This window comes from Microcaecilia unicolor, chromosome 5 (assembly GCF_901765095.1).
Source record: "Microcaecilia unicolor chromosome 5, aMicUni1.1, whole genome shotgun sequence".
Taxonomy (NCBI): Eukaryota; Metazoa; Chordata; class Amphibia; order Gymnophiona; family Siphonopidae; genus Microcaecilia; species Microcaecilia unicolor.
Window position 1 is genome coordinate 284698913 of NC_044035.1, and position 21480 is coordinate 284720392.

The 21480-nt window shown below is 45.7% G+C and overlaps 1 protein-coding gene across 1 annotated transcript in view; it reads right to left on the bottom strand.

Annotated features, from left to right (window-relative positions):
* PROS1 (protein S) overlaps window positions 1-21480 on the bottom strand; it is an 81710-nt gene that overhangs the window by 3474 nt on the left and 56756 nt on the right. Inside the window, exons 9-13 of the mRNA XM_030204250.1 lie at window positions 19509-19627; window positions 18515-18704; window positions 18052-18216; window positions 2981-3149; window positions 1160-1308 (exon numbers count right to left, since the gene is read on the bottom strand). Of these exons, the coding sequence (XP_030060110.1) occupies window positions 1160-1308; window positions 2981-3149; window positions 18052-18216; window positions 18515-18704; window positions 19509-19627 (792 nt within the window). The remainder of the gene's footprint in view (window positions 1-1159; window positions 1309-2980; window positions 3150-18051; window positions 18217-18514; window positions 18705-19508; window positions 19628-21480) is intronic.

The following is a 21480-nucleotide window of genomic DNA, read 5'->3' on the forward strand; positions in this document are numbered from 1 at the left end:
GCTGGGTTTAAAAAAAGATTTGGACACGTTCCTAGAGGAAAAGTCCATAAGCTACATATCTGAAAACCTGCCAGGTGTAAGCATAATTAGCCTCATGACATCTTAGCTACTAAATTCACTCATAAAGACTTTTTTGCTTAAAAAGTCAGGCTGTTCTTGGTCTGCTCATTTTCTAGCAGCCTTGGTTACTGTCAGTCCATTACTGAAGCAGCAATGAACATACAGGGCCTGGTATGCAGGAGAGGCTCCTGCCCAGTTAAACCCTGCTAAGCTGGCCTGCACCCACTCTTCAGTGGCACTTAACCAGTTAGTGTCAATGAATATGTCCACTAACCAGCCAACCTCTAAACGGTTAGGTTAGGGGAGGTCTGAGGGCAGAGTTAGGCAGAATATCAGCTTAGCAAGTTAGTGGCAATTTTCAGTCCGCTAACCGGCTAAGTAACCACATAAAGTTAGGACAACAAAAGAGCAGTCCTAACTTTATGCAGCAAGTTAATCAGGCACTGGACTGAATATCGGCTGGTGCCTGGTTAACTGTCAAGTCAGTGGACATACCTGGATATTAAATTCCATGAGCTGTGCATGTCCAGACACTGAATGTGCGGGGTTAGCTCGGCCCACGGCTGGAAGCGGCCTACCAGCCACCTACTGCCATAGGCTGAATATTGAGCCCACATGAATTTTTTAAGTGATATAAACCAGCTATAGCAGAAAATACTGTATTGCATAAAGTAAACTTGCTCTATTCTTCCAGTCATTATGGGGCTCATTAACTAATCTGTGTTAAGCAGCTAACAAGGGTTTTAGAGTGCAGAAGACATTAGCATGAACCCATGGTAAAGTGTACCGTATGTTAAAACCAACAATGCAGTACAAAACCTCATTCTCGTTGGGCGTGACATGGAGTTGCCAGCTGTCACAACTGCTAACAGTGTGTCTGCAGTTACCACCACCATCAATTGCCTGTGTACAAACTGTCTGCCCTGTGCAGTAAATGCTGGGAAAGTTCTAGGCACGTCCCCTACATTTACACAGGCTTTGCATTTTTTGCTGTTAATATATGATATGTACAAAACCCTACCACACTTTAGTATGTGTTTGGAGAGAATGTTCAAACTCCTCTGGAACAATTTACAACAGGTAACTGAAGAGAAATCACCTCCACATTATCCGAGAGTGAATGTTCCACAGACAAAGCAAGGGGCACTGTGTCATCATTAACCAAGGCAAACAAAACTCCAGTGCCTGTTGATGGGCGAATATTCAGAGTCACATTAACCAACCAGCCTTCATCACTTCCTGAGTTATCTGTTCAAAGAAAAAGAACAAGACCAGGGTTTGTTTGTTTTTTTTTCTTCCTCACCAACAGAGACTGCAAGGGGCCTGCCTCAGCTTCTATAAGTAACTGTGAAAACTGTTTTATGCATTTGCAGATGCCCAAGTCTCAAGCCAACAAAGAGCAGGAGGAGCGGAGAATGAGTTACAGCAAAATTAGGATACAGCAAAAATTGCAATTACCACCATCCAAATAAGTAGTGTGGTAAGTTGACACAAAATGAACTGCGTTTCAGTAGGTCGTTTGTAATTTGTTACACTAGTGCCTTCTCGTTCCTGCAATATTCTGGGTCAACTTACCACACTACTTATTTAGATGGTGGCTATTGCAAGTTTTGTTGTACTCCGACAACTATACAAACTGGTATTCTTATTCATCCCTAAGACTCCTGAGGCAGACTCCCTCTGCTCTGAAACGCAGTACTGCATCGAGTCATATTTATTTATTTATTTGCTGCACTTGTATCCCACATTTTCCCACCCATTTGCAGGCTCAATGTGGCTTACAACATGTTACAACGACATTCACATTAATAGAATAAGAATTTCAGAATATAGATACAGATAAGGTGCATAAGAATATCACGGCAATCATATTAACGGAATAATAATTTCAGAATTGTTACAAATAAAGGTGCGTAAGTATATCATGTAGGATTGGAAGTGGATAAATACATAAAACATAACATAATGGTATCAGGACAAGATATAATATTCAGTAATGAGTATGTAATTAAAATAAACAAATTAGGAGAGTTCCATAATAGTTGTATTTGGAGTAATTTAGAGCATCCTTTGTATAGTATTTATTTGCTAATAAATATCCCAGAGTTTGAAATTCAGTGGTCACCCCCCTTTTTGGGGGGGTCTTTTGTTTCCTATTGTTTTTTCAAAAGGCGTTCCTTCAGCTTTTTGTTCTGTAATTTGATAAAAGGCACATATGTGGCCTTCAGAAACACTAAATCTGAATGAGGTCATTCAGCTGTTGGGATTTTTCAACTTCTACAGAAATGAAATAAACAATACCTGTTGAGGGAAATATGATAATAGTTCCTGTTGCAATTTGCTTTTATCTCACAGGTGGGATCTGCTGGGTTGTAAGTTGAGCGTCTAAGGAGAAAAGGGGTCTTGTGGCCACAACATTAAACTGTGAGACATGAAGTCAAGACTCTTTTCTGCCACTAACTATATGACTTTGGACATGCCTTCTGGACTTCATCAGAAATAAGGCATTTCTCTTAATTCGATCTTCCTTGCCAACAAAAATGATAACAATTCAGACATCTCCCCAATATGTTGGCTTCTGCAAGTGATCCATGAGAAATGCCAGTGTTGACTTTCTACACAAAAGACATACATCATTTTTAACTTTATAGACTTTTTTCTGCATTGAAAGTGGTTGTTATTTAGACATAAATAAGTGAAGTAGAGAAAAATAATGACATTATTATATTACATTTTATGTTTGTTGTAATATTTTAATGTTCTTAAGTTTGATATTTAAAAGGACTTATGCAATTGGCAATAGACACTGACCATGTAAGTCTTTGTGATTAAATTAAGTAATGTGTCAGATGCTGAATATCTGCCTCCCGTGATTTAATTAAGTCATGCCATATGAATATAGGATGGAAATATCACTTACTATAGTTCAGCTGAAACTTGGCAAATCCAGAACCTGGGTAGTAGGACCCTCTATCCACTGTTACTAAACAGTGCTTGCTTTTTTTTTCCTGAATAACTTCCTTCACGCCAGAGTCTCCCTGCCTCATCAGATTCCAGCCCCGGATACACCCATCCAGCCGAGGATTGATCTGCAACAAACCGTTATAATGTTACGAGTAGATGAGTCAGTCACTAAGCACAATGGTACCTTTACTTCTGAGAAGCCAAGGGACACTTTTTCTGATGCCACTGATAACACTTCAACAACAAATGTGCACTCTCCTGCCAGTCTAACACAATAGTTGACCTGCGTTTGTATTACAAACAAAATAAAGGGCGCCTTTTACTAAAGTGTGCTAATGGATTTAGCACACGCTAATGATTAGCGTACACTAAATGCTAGGAAAGCCCATTTTATTCCTATGGACTTCTTAGCATTTAGCACGTGCTAATCGCTAGCGTGTGCTAAAGCCATTAGCACACCTTAGTAAAAGGAGCCCCAAGTCTTTTGCAGGCAGATTAAGTATAAATGTTTTAAAATCCCAAATCTCAGGTGTGGTGAAAAACTGATGTTATCAATTATGTCAATGCCTTCAATTACAGCCATGGGGTAACATAGTGTATACCCTACATGCTATAATAACACCAATATTAGATTACTAGAGTAATGTCTTCAAATACTGTAGCTTTCAACATTTCTTTGACATGAGTATGTTAAAAAAGTGAATGATACATACCTGTAGCAGGTGTTCTCCGAGGACAGCAGGCTGATTGTTCTCACGACTGGGTGACGTCCGCGGCAGCCCCCACCAACCGGAAAAAAGCTTTGCGGGACGGTCGGCACGCAGGGCACGCCCACCGCGCATGCGCGGCCGTCTTCCCGCCCGTGCGCGACCGCTCCCGCCAGTTGAATGACTAGCAAAAGATGAAACACACAACTCCAAAGGGGAGGAGGGAGGGTAGGTGAGAACAATCAGCCTGCTGTCCTCGGAGAACACCTGCTACAGGTATGTATCATTCACTTTCTCCGAGGACAAGCAGGCTGCTTGTTCTCACGACTGGGGTATCCCTAGCTCTCAGGCTCACTCAAAACAAGAACCCAGGTCAATCGAACCTCGCAACGGCGAGGGTACAACAGAAAATTGACCTACGAAGAACAACTAACTGAGAGTGCAGCCTGACCAGAATAAATTCGGGTCCTGGAGGGTGGAGTTGGATTTACACCCCAAACAGATTCTGCAGCACCGAATGCCCGAACCGACTGTCGCGTCGGGTATCCTGCTGGAGGCAGTAATGTGATGTGAATGTGTGGACAGATGACCACGTCGCAGCCTTGCAGATCTCTTCAATAGTGGCTGACTTCAAGTGGGCCACCGACGCTGCCATGGCTCTGACACTATGAGCCGTGACATGACCCTCAAGAGTCAGCCCAGCCTGGGCGTAAGTGAAGGAAATGCAATCTGCTAGCCAATTGGAGATGGTGCGTTTCCCGACAGCGACCCCTAGCCTGTTAGGGTCGAAAGAAATAAACAATTGGGCGGACTGTCTGTGGGGCTGTGTCCGCTCCAAGTAGAAGGCCAATGCTCTCTTGCAGTCCAATATGTGCAACTGACGTTCAGCAGGGCGGGTATGCGGCCTGGGGAAGAATGTTGGCAAGACAATTGACTGGTTAAGATGGAACTCCGACACCACCTTCGGCAGGAACTTTGGGTGGGTGCGGAGCACTACTCTGTTGTGATGAAATTTGGTATACGGAGCATGAGCTACCAGGGCTTGAAGCTCACTGACCCTACGAGCTGAAGTAACTGCCACCAAGAAAATGACCTTCCAGGTCAAGTACTTCAGATGGCATGAATTCAGTGGCTCAAAAGGAGGTTTCATCAGCTGGGTGAGAACGACATTGAGATCCCATGACACTGTAGGAGGCTTGATAGGGGGCTTTAACAAAAGCAAGCCTCTCATGAATCGAACGACTAAAGGCTCTCCAGAGATGGCTTTACCTTCCACACGATAATGGTAAGCACTAATCGCACTAAGGTGATTCCTTACTGAGTTGGTCTTGAGGCCAGACTCTGATAAGTGCAGAAGGTATTCAAGCAGGTTCTGTGCAGGGCAAGAACGAGGTTCTAGGGCCTTGCTCTCACACCAAACGACAAACCTCCTCCACTTGAAAAAGTAACTCTTCTTAGTGGAATCCTTCCTAGAGGCAAGCAAGACCCGGGAGACACCCTCAGACAGACCCAACGTAGCGAAGTCTATGCCCTCAACATCCAGGCCGTGAGAGCCAGGGATTGAAGGTTGGGGTGCAGCAACGCTCCGTCGTTCTGCGAAATGAGAGTCGGAAAACACTCCAATCTCCACGGTTCTTCTGAGGACAACTCCAGAAGAAGAGGGAACCAGATCTGACGGGGCCAAAAGGGCGCTATCAGAATCATGGTGCCGCGGTCTTGCTTGAGCTTCAGTAAGGTCTTCCCCACCAAAGGTATGGGAGGATAAGCATACAGGAGGCCGGTCCCCCAATGAAGGAGAAAGGCATCTGACGCTAGCCTGCCGTGTGTCTGAAGTCTGGAACAGAACAGAGGCAGCTTGTGGTTGGTCTGAGAGGCGAAAAGATCCACCGAGGGGGTGCCCCACTCTCGGAAGATCTTGCGTACCACTCTGGAATGGAGCGACCACTCGTGCGGTTGCATGACTCTGCTCAGTCTGTCGGCCAGACTGTTGTTTACGCCTGCCAGGTACGTGGCTTGGAGAAGCATGCCGAACCGGCACGCCCAACACCACATCCCGACGGCTTCCTGACACAGGGGGCGAGATCCGGTGCCCCCCTGCTTGTTGACGTAATACATTGCAACCTGATTGTCTGTCCGAATTTGGATAATTTGGTAGGACAGCCGATCTCTGAAAGCCTTCAGTGCGTTCCAGATCGCTCGGAGCTCCAGGAGGTTGATCTGCAGATCCTTTTCCTGGAGGGACCACAGACCCTGGGTGTGAAGCCCATCGACATGAGCTCCCCACCCCAGGTGAGATGCATCCGTCGTCAGCACTTTCGTGGGCTGCGGAATTTGGAATGGACGTCCCAGGGTCAAATTTGTCCGGATGGTCCACCAGAGCAGTGAAGTGCGGCAACTGGTGGAGAGGCGGATGACATCTTCTAGATTCCCGGTGGCTTGGAACCACTGGGAAGCTAGGGTCCATTGAGCAGATCTCATGTGAAGACGAGCCATGGGAGTCACATGAACTGTGGAGGCCATATGACCCAGAAGTCTCAACATCTGCCGAGCTGTGATCTGCTGAGACGCTCTGGTCTGCGAAGCCAGGGCCAGGAGATTGGTGGCCCTCGCTTCGGGAAGGTAGGCCTGAGCCATCTGGGTATTCAGCAGCGCTCCTATGAATTCCAGAGACTGGGTTGGCTGGAGATGGGACTTTGGGTAATTTATCACAAACCCCAGCAGCTCCAGAAGTTGAATAGTGCACTGCATGGACCGGAGGGCTCCTGCCTCCGAGGTGTTCTTGACCAGCCAATCGTCGAGATATGGGAACACGTGCACTCCCAGCTTGCGTAGGTAGGCCGCTACCACCACGAGGCACTTGGTAAACACTCGTGGGGCAGAGGCGAGCCCAAAGGGCAGCACACAATACTGAAAGTGCCGTGCGCCCAGGCGGAATCTGAGATACTGTCTGTGAGCTGGCAGTATCGGGACGTGAGTATATGCGTCCTTTAAATCCAGGGAACATAGCCAATCGTTTTTCTGAATCATTGGCAGAAGGGTGCCCAAGGAAAGCATCCTGAACTTTTCTTTGACCAGGAATTTGTTCAGGCCTCTCAGGTCTAGGATGGGACGCATCCCCCCTGTTTTCTTTTCCACAAGGAAGTACCTGGAATAGAATCCCTGCCCTTCCTGCCCGGGTGGTACGGGCTCGACCGCATTGGCGCTGAGAAGGGCGGAGAGTTCCTCTGCAAGTACCTGCTTGTGATGGGAGCTGAAAGACTGAGCTCCCGGAGGACAATTTGGAGGCAGGGAGGCCAAATTCAGGGCGTATCCGCACCGCACTATTTGGAGAACCCACTGGTCGGAGGTTATGAGAGGCCACCTTTGGTGAAAAAATTTTAACCTCCCTCCGACCGGCAGATCGTCCGGTACGGACACTTGTAGGGCGGCTATGTTCCCGTGGATCCAGTCAAAAGCCCGTCCCCGGTTTTTGCTGTGGAGGCGCAGGGGGCTGCTTAGGCGCACGCTGTTGACGAGAACGAGCGCGCTGGGGCTGTCCCTGTGCCTGACGAGGCCTTCGGGCCGGCTGGTTGTACCTACGCTTCGCAAAAGAATAGGGTGCAGCCTGCCGGGCCCGGGAAAAACGTCCACCTGTGGAGGTGGATGCTGAAGGCGCCCGGTGGGAGAGCTTGTCGAGAGCGGTTTCCCGCTGATGCAGTTGGTCCACCATCTGCTCGACCTTCTCACCAAAAATGTTATCCCCCCGGCAAGGGACGTCGGCCAGTCTCTGCTGGGTGCGGTTGTCCAGGTCAGAGGCCCGCAGCCATGAGAGCCTGCGCATCACTATGCCTTGGGCCGCAGCACGAGATGCCACGTCACAGGTGTCATAGATACCCCTGGACAGGAACTTTCTGCACGCCTTCAGCTGCCTGACCACCTCCTGATAAGGCCTGGACTGCTCCGGCGGGAGCTTCTCGACCAGGTCCGCCAGTTGTTGCACATAGGTCCGCATGTGAATGCTCATATAGAGCAGGTATGATTGGATGCAGGTCACGAGCATGGAGGATTGGTAGGCCTTCCTCCCAAACGAGTCCAGAGTGCGAGACTCCCGCCCCGGGGGCGCCGAGGCGGTATCCCTCGAACTCCGTGCCCTCTTGAGAGCAGAATCCACGACCGCTGAGTCATGGGGCAATTGTGGCCGCATTAACTCTGGGTCCGAGTGGATCCTGTACTGGGACTCTGCTTTCTTGGGAATGGTGGGGTTAGTTAATGGTCGCACCCAGTTCCGAAGCAGTGTCTCCTTGAGGACATTGTGCAGCGGTACCGTGGAGGACTCTCTAGGTGGTGATGGATAGTTGAGGACCTCGAGCATCTCGGCCCTCAGCTCTTCCACAGAGACCACGGGAAAGGGAATGCTGATAGACATATCCCGCACAAAGGAGGCAAAGGAGAGACTCTCAGGAGGTGAGAGCTTCCTCTCCGGTGAAGGCGTGGGGTCCGAGGGAAGGCCCGTAGACTCCTCTGAAGAGAAATATCTAGGGTCCTCCTCTTCCCCCCACGAGTCCTCATCCTCGGTATCGGACATAAGCTCATGTAGCTGAGTCCTGAACCGGGCCCGGCTCGACGTCGAGGCACCAGGGTCTCGGTGTCGTCGAGCGGTGGGCTCCCGCGTCGGCGGGGACGGAGCTCCCTCCATCGACGTCGACGGGGACTCCACCTGCGTGGCGGTCGAGACCGGCACCGCAAGCGGCGGCGGTGTCGACTGCCCCGGCGCCGGGCTAGAGCTCGCCGGCGCCACAGTCATCGGCGCCGAGGGCGCAAGCACCCCCGGCGCCGGCACAGCCTGGCGCATCAGCCCTTCCAGGATCCCCGGAAGGATGGCTCTGAGGCACTCGTCCAGGCCCGCTGCCGGGAAAGGCGGTGGGGCCGGTAGGGGTGTCGGTGCCAGAATCTGGTGGGAGCCAGGAGACGACACCGAGGTGCCGGGACCCTGTTGTGTCGGCACCTCTATCACCGACGGGGATCTCTCCTCTCGATGGAGACGCTTCGGCGTCGACTCCTCTCCTATGTGCATCGAGGGCGACCGGTGACGGCGCTTCTTATCCTTCTTCCGATGCCCGTCACCGGCGCCGGGAGGCATGGAGGAGGAGGATGACGATCCCCCTCGGTCTCGAGGAGCCGGGTCAGACAGGGTTCGGTCCCGTGGGCCATGGGCTGAGGGAGTGACCGGGGCCGACTGCCCACGCGGCCTCTCACCTCTACCCTCACCGGCGGACCGGCGGGCCGACGGGACCTGTTCTCCTGGGGTCGATGCCATCGGTGCCGATGTCTCGGGCATCGATACCGGTACCGAAGGACCGGGCGTCGATACCGATGCCATCGAGGTCGACGTCGAGGGGCCGGCGCAAGTTCCAAAAATACGGTCCCGTTGAACTTGCCTCGCAACCTGAGTCCGTTTCCGGAGACCGAGACACAGGGGACACGACTTGAAATTGTGCTCCGGCCCGAGGCACTGGAGGCACCAAGCGTGGGTGTCGGTCTGCGAGATGGGCCGGCCGCACCGACCACACTTTTTAAATCCACTCGGGACCTTCGAGGACATCGACGGAAAAATCGCGTCGGCGAAATTAAAGTCGTCGATGGTGGCGGAAATCACACCTCGAAAAAGAAAAACGACCGTGCGGCCACCAGGCCGCAACGCAACGTCCCCGCTGGAAGCGAGGGAAAATGGGAGCGCGTGCTCCTTTTTTTTTTTTTTTTTTTTTTTAAGAAAGAAAAAGTGGAGCGCGCGGCAATTCAATAAAAAAGAAGAAATAAAAGAAATTCGCGTAAACGCGACGGTTTTTCCGGGGCTGAAACAGAGAGAGCGGCACAGGCACGACTCTCTCCAGGCGCGGAAAAAAAGGAACTGGCGGGAGCGGTCGCGCACGGGCGGGAAGACGGCCGCGCATGCGCGGTGGGCGTGCCCTGCGTGCCGACCGTCCCGCGAAGCTTTTTTCCGGTTGGTGGGGGCTGCCGCGGACGTCACCCAGTCGTGAGAACAAGCAGCCTGCTTGTCCTCGGAGAATCATCTTAATCTCTCAAATTTACAGCTAGTGCTCCTCAAACTGTGACAAAGAGCATCTCTACCTGAAGTTCTGAACATATCAGATGCATTGGGAATTCTTTTTAAGCAGACTAATGATGCCCACTACAATTAGGACAACTTCTGTACCTTTCTGCCACATTTACATGAGGGCTGATATTCAGACCGCTGGAGGGAGCCTGGCAAACTCCCATGGGTGGCGGTCAGCCTAGATATTCAATGCTGGGCAGTTTCCGGTGCCGGCACTGAATATCCGATAATTGAAGATAGCCAGTTAACTTTAAACTGGCTAAAGATATACCAGCTATTTAAGCAACCCAATGTGGCCACTTACAATAGCCGGACGGAATTTAATATTCAGGGATAGCCAATTATCTCCTAGGCACTACCCGGGAATATTCAGCAAGGGATAACCGGCTATCCCCTCCTGAATATGGATGGACAGTGGGTTAAGTGCCATTTAATTGGCCAGGTGCCATTCTTGGCCAGTTAAATGGTTTTGAAAATATGGGGGATGGTCACTAATGGGGAGATTGTATAAGTGGGTTCCTCCTTTTAGGTGCCCCAATGCCATGCGGTGACAACTTATTTTATAATGGCATCTGAGTGCCCAGAAAACATTTAAAAATATTAATATAGTCAAGCACTGGTGTTCCTTATATTTAGATGCTTACAGCTATACCAGCCATAGACCTGACATAACTGCGGGCATTTAAAAGCAGCAAGCACATGTGGAATGTACAGTATTCTGAAAGTTGTACGTGTAACTGGCAACCCACAATGCCTCTCCCATGTGAATGTCCCCTTGCGTTTACATGCTATGTCACTTATGCATGTCCTTACAGAACAGTGTTTAGTTGTATTGCTGCCACTTGTGTGTAAGGATACACTTATCCACAAAAGTGCTGGTAATTTGTCCATTAACGTGCACACGTGGCGTGCAAATGCAGATACCAAGTTATAGAATTGCCCTTCATTTGTATTCATTGGTATTTGATAATCATCTCTTTCTCCACACGTAGGAAAATAGTGGCTTGGTACCGACACGTCTACTAGTAATTCACTTTTTGTGCTTTTCTCCTTTACCACATGCATCAAGCTTTTTATCAGTAGGAATGGGAATATCCTAGCAGGTCACAAATTTTTCTCTGTCTACAATGTTGTCATTGACTCAGTAAAAAGGGACAGACTCAGGAGTACAACCTATGGAAATACTTTTTCATGGAAAGGGTGGTGAATTCATGGAACAGTGGAGGTGGTGGAAATGAAAACTTAGAACATAAGAATAGTCATACTGGGTCAGACCAATGGTCCATCTAGCCCAGTATCCTGTTCCCAACAGTGGCCAAGCAGGCCACAAGTACTTGGCAGAAACCCAATTAGTAGCAATATTCCATGCTATCAATCCCAGGGCAAGCAGTAGCTTCCCCCATGTCTGTCTCAATAGCAGACTATGGACTTTTCCTCCAGGAACTTGTTCAAACCTTTATTTAAACCCAGATATTACCACATCCTCTGAAAAAGAGTTCCAGATCTTAACTATTTGTTTAGTGAAAAAATATTTCCTCCTGTTTTAAGTATTTCCATGTAACTTCCTTGAGTGTCCCCTAGTCTTTGTACTTTTGGAACAAGTAAAAAAAATCGATTCACTTCTACTTATTCTACATCACTTAGGATCTTGTAGACCTCAACCACATCTCCCCTTATCAGTCTCTTTTCCAAACTGAAGAGCCCTAACCTCTTTAGCCTTTCCTTATGTGAGAGGAGTTCCATTCCCTTTATCATTTTGGTCCCTCTTCTTTGAACCTTTTCTAATTCCACTATACCTTTTTTGAGATATGGCGACCAGAACTGAAAGCAATACTCAAGGTAAGGTCGCACCATGGAGCAATACAGAGGCATTATAGTATTTTTGGTCTTATTTACCATCCCATTCCTAATACATGCTTTTTTGGACGCCACCACACACTGAGTAGATTTCAGCGTATTATCTACAACGACACCTAGATCTTTTTCTTGGATGCTGACCTCCCAAGGTGGACATCAGCATCAGTTAACTATGATTCGGATTACTCTTTCCAATGTGCATCACTTTGCATTTGTCCATATTAAATTTCTTCTGCCATTTGGATGCCCAGTCTTGCAGTTTCCTGTAACTGAATTCAAGAAAGTTTGGGACAAGTACATAGGACCTCTAAGGGAGAGGAAACAATAGATGGTAAGGATGGGCAGACTGGATAGGGCATATGGTCTTTATCAGTCTTCATTTTCTATGCTGAGCAAGCAGACTGGAGAGAAAGAGAGACACAAGCAGAGCAAGCACAAAGGAACAGTGCAGTGGCCAATAAATGGACAAAGGTGGAGACTGAAATCTGAGGAAGCCAACCAGTAATTTTGCATATTGTGTATAACCAGTTCCCTCAGGAACTTTGCTTCTTAGAGGACTGGTTACACTTCACTTGCTCTTTAGTCATAATTATGGTCAGTTGAGAAAATATTTATTTTTAGATTACAAGGGGCATTTTCAATATAACGCCTCAATCCGACTTTGGATGTTTTGCTGAAAATGTCCAAAATTCAAGTGGCAAACATAGCAATTTTTGAACCAGAAAAAACATTTTTCTTATTGTTTCGAAAACAGCCATTTGCTAAATGTTGTTGTGCTTAGTGTGTCTACCTTTTTGGACTATTTTCAAAGCAAAAAAAATCCAGGGGGAAAAACCACAAGCCATTGGGATGTATGGGGGACCAGCATTCTTAGTAGACTGGCCACACAGACGTCCCGGCAGAACAGTGGAGCATCATATGAAAGGTCCCAGGTACAAATCTCACCTTTACCCCCTTATATTGTATGGTGAGCCCTTCAAAATCCACCAAAACCCTACTGTACAGCACTACAACCGTACAGCACTACAATAACCCTTAAGGCTGCAAGTGTCACCTATAAGTGGGTACAGTAGGTTTTTGGCTTGTTTTTGAGGGCTGACACTTTCCACCACAAGTAACAGAGTGGGATATGGGCCTGGGTTCCCTTCTCTACAATGCACTGTACCAACCACTAGGCTACTCCAGGGAAATGAATGCTGCTCTAATATGACTGGAAACTATCATACAGGCTGGTAGGTACTGTTTCTGTCATATCTTTGGGGTGTGGGAGAGGGTCAGTGACCACTAGGGAAGTCAGAGGGGGTCATGCCTTAAACTCTCTAGTGGTTATTTAGGGCACCATTTTCTGACTTAGTTTGATTGAAACAGGTCTAGACCAAAATGTCTAAATTTTAGCCCTGGACGTTTTAGCTTTGTTTCATTATGGCAGAAAAATGTCCAATTTTTGGGAATGCCCAAATTCTGCCCCCCCCCCCCCCCCAACACACCCCCTTGTGATCTAGACACACTACAGATGTATTGCATAGAAACATGTCTTAAAATGGGTTTCAAAAATAGCAATTTGGACATTTTCGCAAAAATTGTCCATCTGCCGCTTTGTGCTGCTTTTTCGATGTTTTCCTGCATCAAAAATGAGCCCCCTATGTTTTTTATTTGTTGCTATATTTTAATGTCCTTGAGTTTGATATTTAAAGGACATATGCAATTGGCATCAGGTACCATAGAAACTTTATTTAATAAACTGCCAGGCTGCAGAACAGCTACATTTTGGTCATATAAGACACTGTGAGGAATGATTTTGTACTACGGCACCTATGTGAAAAGTTAAAAAATATGCCTATTTAAGCCTGTTTTAAAAAGCAACCTAAGCACCCAGAATCAGTCTTAATAGTGGGTAAAATCCCACACAAAAAGATGATGTAAATTTATGCATGTATTCTATATGTGTACTCGTAGATTTTATAAAATATGCACATTGTGATAATAACTCTGGGTCCCGGGTCCCTTGAGCCCTTCTATCATTTGGTCCACACTCCCAGCTTTATAATTTTCCTGAATTCAGGTCAAGGCCACAGAGTAATCCATTCCGGGTTTTCTTCCTTTATTCCAACCAAGCAGTTTTAACACCAGTGTAACAAACAAAAGGTAAACATCAAACTGCTAGTGTCCACAATGCAAAATCAAAGAGTTTTCTGTACCGCCGGGTTCTGTTTCACCAGGGGTATCTGGTCCAACTTCAAATATTTCTCACAAACTTCTTTCAGCAGTCTGCCCCTCCACTACTGAGGCTGGCAGCTCCCCCACTCCCACAGGCTTCTTTCTGTGGTCTACCCCCTGCACTGAGGGCTGGCAGCTCTCCGCTCCCATAAGCTTCTTCTAGCGGTCTGCCCTAGGGTTACCATATGGCTCCAGAAAAAGGAGGACGGATTGAGCCAGCCGGGTTTTACTTCCATTGCTTTCAATGGAAGTAATTGAGCCAGCCGGGTTTTACTTCCATTGCTTTCAATGGAAAGCAATGGAAGTAAAACCCGGCTGGCTCAATCCGTCCTCCTTTTTCTGGAGCCATATGGTAACCCTAGTCTGCCCCCTTCCCTATTGAGAGCTGACAGCTCTCCACTTCAACAAGTTTCTTTCTGTGGCTTTCCACAACTGCCTTTTGCAATACCTGGAATTCCTTTAGCAGGCTTCCTATTCCAGTTCACCATCCTCTGCTTCACAGCCAGAGTTAGGGTTAACTTTCTCCCTACACTTCATAACCTCCAGGCAGGAGAGAGAGACACCTTTGGCTTCCCTGGTGCTTTCTTTCCTCTCTGCCCTCTGCCTATTCTCAGCTAGGACTAGGCCTGGCTCCTCCCCCCCCCCCCAGCTTTCCCTCCTGATGAGGCAGGTCTTGCTTTTTCCAGCCAGGGGAGCTGAACTTTCTCACCTCTTGGTTAGCAGGAAAAAACCTAATCCTTCCTGAAGGCAGGGGCGTATCTGAACTTCAACGGTAGGGGGGGCCAGAGCCGAGGTGAGGGGGCACATTTTAGCCCCCCCCCCCCCACGCCGCTGACCCCCCCCCCCCCCCCGCTGAAGAAGACAACGACACCACCACCACCCCGCCCGCCGCCGCCAACACCCCCCTCTCACCGAAGACGACGACACCACCACCCGCCCGCCCACGACACCACCACCTGGCTCCAACTACTTTGAACCCCCCTCCCTCCGTCACTCCGCTGTCGCGCCTCACCTCCCTTTGCTGGCGGGGGACCCCAACCCCTGCCAGCCGAAGTCTCCTTCCTTCCTTCCTTCCTTCGTTTGGGTTTGGTTTCTGACGTCCTGCATGCACGTACAACGTGCAGGACGTCAGACTCACAGAAACAAGCTCTGTTTCTGTGAGTCTGACGTCCTGCACGTTGTACGTGCGTGCAGGACGTCAGAAACCAATCCTAAAGGAAGGAAGGAGACTTCGGCTGGCGGGGGTTAGGGTCCCCCGACAGCAAAGGGAGGTGAGGCGCGACGGCGGAGTGACGGCGGGAGGAGGGGGTTGAGAGGGTTGTCGGTAGGGGGGTCCAGGGGCAAATCTATGGGGGCTAGTCCCCTGTGGCCCCATAGCAGATACTGAAGGCACTCCAGTTTTTCTTTCCCTCCTTTAGGTTTAGGGACAGAACAAGCTTTATCCCTAAGGGTTGTTTTGCTGAGAATCCAAACCCCTAGTGGGGCCATCTGGGATTGACTCATCACAACGCACATTGCAATTCCTTTTCCACTTAACCCAACTACACACTGGAAATGATTATACATGGTCCACTTAAAAGCACGTGCAACATTTTGGCACACATACTAGGAATGCTTATATATGACAGTACAATTCTATAAAAAGGCTTTTCTCCATGTAAAATATTATTTATAAAGGAAAACCTTTATAAAGTTACCCCTTATATGACCAAATGTTAGGTGTTTTACTAGAGGAAGGGCCAGAGCATTTGAAACTGTTTCCAATTGTACGTATAACCTATGGCCCTCATTTTACAAGCCCTATTTGGGTTTACTAAGTGCATAAACTGGCACTTAAACATTTATCTTGCATAAATGTCTAAGTCCCCATTTTACAAAGCCTGGGATATGCATGTATTACACCCAAATATGTGCAAATTACAAGGGCACATGACCTGGGAGTATTTTGCATGGAACAAGGGCATGGCAAGTTCCTAGACGTTTAGTCCCCATTTCAGAAGGAAACATCTTATGTCCAAAAAGATCAATGCTGGGAGTTACACCTGCTACTAAGCACATTTAGGATTCAGTGAGCAGCTGCTATTGGGCGGGGTTAATTGCCTCTTAATCCCTCAGTAGTTTTTGAACCCCCCCCCCCCCCCCCCCCCAATACCAAACTAGAAAAGTTAACAAGTCACCGTGACAGTGTTGGGAACATAAATGGTTATGTGCCAGCTTCCTAAACTTCTAAATTATATACATTTTTTTCTTCAAAAATGGATGTTTGTGCAGTATGCACCTGACGCATAAGCGTCCATTTCCCTGTATTTTAGGACAGGCTCTACATCAGCAGAATCTATTCTAAAATACAGGTGAAAACTGAAATGCACTCACCTGTACAGTTCAATTCCTATTTCTACGACCTATTTAAAATGATGCTGTATATGTTCAAATTCAGTCTTTAAATGAAGAAGCTATACGTATATATTTTGTGAGCCAACTTATATGTTCAGGCTTACTAAATACATATATAATTTATACATATTAGAAGTATTCTGATAAAGGTGTTCAATGTGTAATGATTACTGCACAAGCAGAAAAGGCCTTTCATAAAAAATTACATAGTGGTACAGGGGTGGGGTAGGAGTGCTAGGGGGCATGTCGCATAGAGTATGTTTCTAGCTTTGGATGCTCCTGTGCCTTCACTTCCCCACCACTAAGGATCTACTGCACTTATCCCAGGTTTTCTTTGCTTCCACCATCTACCATGAAAAGCTTTCTCTGGGAAAAAGTTCCATATTTACTCTTCAATTTGCCTTTTCCCCAGTATTATATCATGAGCTTTTGTTAATCAAACAGAGCTCCTGAGATTGACTGTTTCTGAGTGACTTAATTTATTCACAAGTTCTAACAGCAGCAAGTCAATCAACATCAGCACTATTGCACCTTCTCTCTCTCATCTTCGGGTCATTTAATAGTCAATTTCTACAGCTCAAGTATGGTTGCATGCACATATCCAAGGTATCAGAATTCTAAAATGTGTTAAAATCATAGTTTGTTATGTGCTAACAGGTAAAAGCACAACACAACTAAAAAGAGCGACTAGGATGAAATAATTAGCTAAACAAGACTCAACATGGCCGAGTTTTGGTGGGAATGCCTGCGTCAGGAGTCAAATAATCCAACTGCTTTCTACATCATCATCAATAGTCATCAGTTCATGAGCTTTAATGGAACTACACTCTATAATAAGCGGATGTCAATAAGTAGCAGCACAGCTGATAAAACCCCAAGTCTTCATTCTCCAGTTGTGTTTTCTTCTTGATGGATACATGAGCTCTTTCTCCACTCTATGGATGAATAACTGTTATATGTTTTATTACTGTGATGGATTGTTTATTAAACCTATTAGTATTTTTAACTAATTACTGCATCCTATTGGCTCTTTTTCACTTTTTTTTCTATTGGCTTTTTTTGTTTGTTTGTTTGTTTGGGTTTTATTTTTTATCCTCACTGCACTGCCAATGCCATATGGATTATTTTATGAGGTCTTTCTTTCCTTCTCTTGCTTCATCTTGAATCATCAATTAAACACCTAGGCTGAGGGGGTACATTTCTTACATTGCTTTAACACCATCATTTCAGCACTAATGCAAATTTCAGACACCGATGGGACTCACTTTCAAAGCACTTAGACTTATAAAGTTCCATAGGATACTCTGGAAGTTTGTAAGTCTAAGTGCTTTGAAAATACACCTCTTGGTAAAATGTTACCGTTAACCTCTTGGAACTTATAAGACTAATATCCTGGTGGTGCTACCCCTGGTTTTGAGGGGGGATCTGCTTAAGTAATATTTTTTTTCTGAAAATATGCTTCTAATCTGAAGAGAACACACCTACACAATGCTGATTTAGGTTCAAGAACTTGCTGATAGCACTGCTCTAGGAAACAGAGAGGAATGGTGCCTTCTACTTGTGGCTGTTGAACTGAAAGGAAAAAAAGAGGTTGAGAAGAAGAGCCAAATATCCAGATTCATTCTTAACTGATGCAAAGGCTGCTGGATATCAACTGGGGATCAATATGACAGGGAAAACTAGCTTACTTAGGGAGAAAGTAATTTCATGGCAGAAAGAAACTAGCGTAAGAGCTGTTCTAGAAAGAAAGAAGCTCACCGGTTTAATGAGGCTATTCACTTTTCGAGGTACACCTGCAATGTACACCTTGGTTTCCAGAAAACCATGGATGGGTTTGAAGAGATTGCCTGGGCTGTTTATGTTCATTATGGCCTCTTTTGCTAGCTTCACACTGACACTATTTTCCAGTTCCTCCACAGAGACCTACAATACAATGAAAGACAAAAGAAGCCTTAGAATAAGAGATATATTCAAATGTTCATATTTTTCAGTTTATAATCAGGTTAATTTTCTTGTGGTTGGGTAACTTTTTTTCCAATTAAATAAAATTTTACAATAGGATTTTTTCTTTCTATATGCCAAACTGTCACCAATGTCAACACAAATATTTATAACATTGAGTGTGTATCTATGAACCAATTGACGCGCAACAGAAACAAGGTCGGTGTGATACTTGATTGCAACTCAGATTTCAAACATTGTCAAGGGAGGTGAAACTTACTATGTGCCATTGGCCATCATTGATTACTTTGCCACCACTGGTGACTTTTGTCCCATGCTCATTTTTGAACTGAATCTCAATCTTCCCATCTCGAAGAGCCAGCAGGAACCATGAGAAACCATCTGGAGACTCTGCGTAAAGGATGACACCCTCTGCATCATATGTCCGGAAATCAAACTCTGCTGAAAACCTGAATACCAAGAGATGGAAGAACATTGTACCGGGACTCTCATGTTCCGGGCATATAGATAGTTCTTCACTTCTATACAAACTGAAAGTATGCCACTGCAGCTATATCATGCCCATGCTAGCATGACCTCTGATGGTAAATACTTTGCATTATTATGCAAAGATATTCTATGTCACACTACCACCAGTGGCAACATGACCATAAATAGTTTCTAGAATCCTGTGTTCCTCTGAGGAAATAGCAAGTCATATATGAGGGAGATTTTAAACCAATTATACTGGATTATTGCCGATGTCAATAAAGTTTATAAATGTAAATAACATGGTAGGAGGGGGGTTGATTTCCTATGAAGCTATCACCCTCATATGACTGGTGGAATGAGTGGTAGAACTTCTACTACTCTATCAAGCAAAATAAAATCATATCTTGAGGAATCCTCAAAAATTCACATACAACTTTATTTTTGGATAATTTATACGTGAACTAAATAAAAGCATTACATACTGCACAGAGCAGAAAAATTAGAACCTACCTGCTAATTTTCTTTCCTTTAGTCCCTCCAGACTGCTTCAGATGCTTGGGTTATGCACTCCTACCAGCAGATGGCTTCTGAAACAGCCTATAAAACTGTCCTGTGTAGTTGCTAATCAACATTTCTCAGTCTACAGCATATGGCAGACGTCTAGACTGGTCTGGAGGGATGCTAAGGAATCAGTCTTTTCTCCAGGACTAATGTGACTACCAGAACTCTTCACTGCAATTCAAAGTATGTGACTCAAACAACAAAACTAAGAAAATCCTCACCTGGTCACTTCGGGCAACCTATACTTTAAGTAGACAACAGGAATCCCAGTGGACTGCTCAGCTAAGTAAAGCAACTCAAAATTCTTCTCAAAGTCCAGTGGGACACAAACTGGGACAACCTGAAAGGAAAAAGAGCAATCACAATGGTTCTTACCATACTGCTGGTATTACCTGTGACTGGGTGGCAGATGAGTGAATGTAATGTAACAGAGAAGCCAAAACAGAATGGTCACATTAAACAGCATCTTTCTAGCACCCGCTGCAGGGATTTCAGAATTTATGAGGGAAAACTCATTCCTGACAAATTCAAAATACACTTTGGTTCCTCAAAAAAGTCCACTGTACACTTCTGTAACAGTTGTAATAAATTTGAGCTGATTCCTTAGTACAAATTAAAGCTGCATCTCAGCTAAAATATGGAGGCAACTTTTCCAGTCAAGCTATTTATTAGGCAAACACCGAGGCTGGGCTCTATAGCGGACCACATTTGTTAATTATTATTGTTCACCAAGAGCTTTTTGAACTAGAGTTTTACCCAGTCCAGTGTCTAGGGGAAAATGGTTAATACTTCAAGCCCACAGTAAAATTTACAAAAAAGTCAAAGAAAGGACTTATGTAAAGCCACAGTTTCTTTCTCCTCATTATCAAAAGGAATGATTATTCACATATCACCAGATCTGTGATATGATTAATGGCAACTCTTAAATGATGTTTAGTTAAGTAAGGATAATACAACAAATTCATTTGGTTGATGATTGCTGCTTAGAGAGTGGAAGCATGAAAAGAAATCACAAATACATCCTGCAAAAATCATCTGATCCTTGGAATATTTGAGCAGACCTCAGCTTTCAAAATGATTTCTCAACTGCTGTGATCTGGAACAAGTACCAACATGCCATGGCTTGAGAAACCCTGCCAAGAAGCAGTACAAAAGACACTATTCACTAGATGAGAGCCTGCCGAATGCTTTCAGGAGTCTCACCAGTGCTGGCAGGAATAGAAATTATCCTTTCATCAACTTCAAAACTACTATTATTTTTGGAAAATACATTGCGTTTTCAGCAGCTAAATGAAACTTTTCTGAATTCTTTGGAGTTTGTGAAAACACATTTTTAAACCACAGCAAGAATGAATGTTTGTGGTGGTGCTGGTTTAAAAGAGCGCATCTCTTGCTGCAGTGCAGTGGCTGTTGTCCTGCACCATCCAGTCTGCCCTATGACTTATGGTGGGATTTAGCTATCCTGACCCATCTGTGCACTGCTTTTGTTAATTTCCTGTTGAGAGTTTAACAGGAGAACAGTTGAAACTTGAGCATTTTGGGAGTATTGTTTTAAACAACTGTATAAAATGATTATTGAAACAGAACTTGTGCAGCTCTATTACAGTCATCATCTCTGCGAGACAAACTGTCCTTGCACGATATGCCTTTAAAATGCACCCAGTTGTACAGAAAATGCTCTTGCCATTGCAAAAAATGTTTGCATTTTTTAAGGGGTCATTTTCATACCACCAATGCTACTTGGAGTCCCCAGGTACTTTGTAGCTGCAGGTCTACAAGCAAATTGAATATTAAGGGGTTGATATTCAAAGCAATTTAACCGGTCAGCAATGGTTCCTGGCCAGTTAAATCGCTTCTTTGAGGCTAACTGGTCATTTTCAGTGGCTCTTAGGTGAATATTTTCAAAGGGAAACTCCCCAAGGAGCTTCCTTTTGAAAATTTGGGGACTGTACAGAATTTGCACATTGATGTAGCTGTATACTGTGCATGTGCAAAATACCCAGGGATGAGCATTTTTTGAAACACTGTCCAAGTCAGAATTGGGACATCCCCCCCAAAAAAATCCATCTCACAGCCATTTTCAAACAGGAAAAATGTTGAGGCTTCTTGTTCAAAAATACATGAGAATGTCCAAAATAAACAGCCAATTTTCAAAAATAAAATGTCCGCATTATGTACGACCAAAAAAAAAAA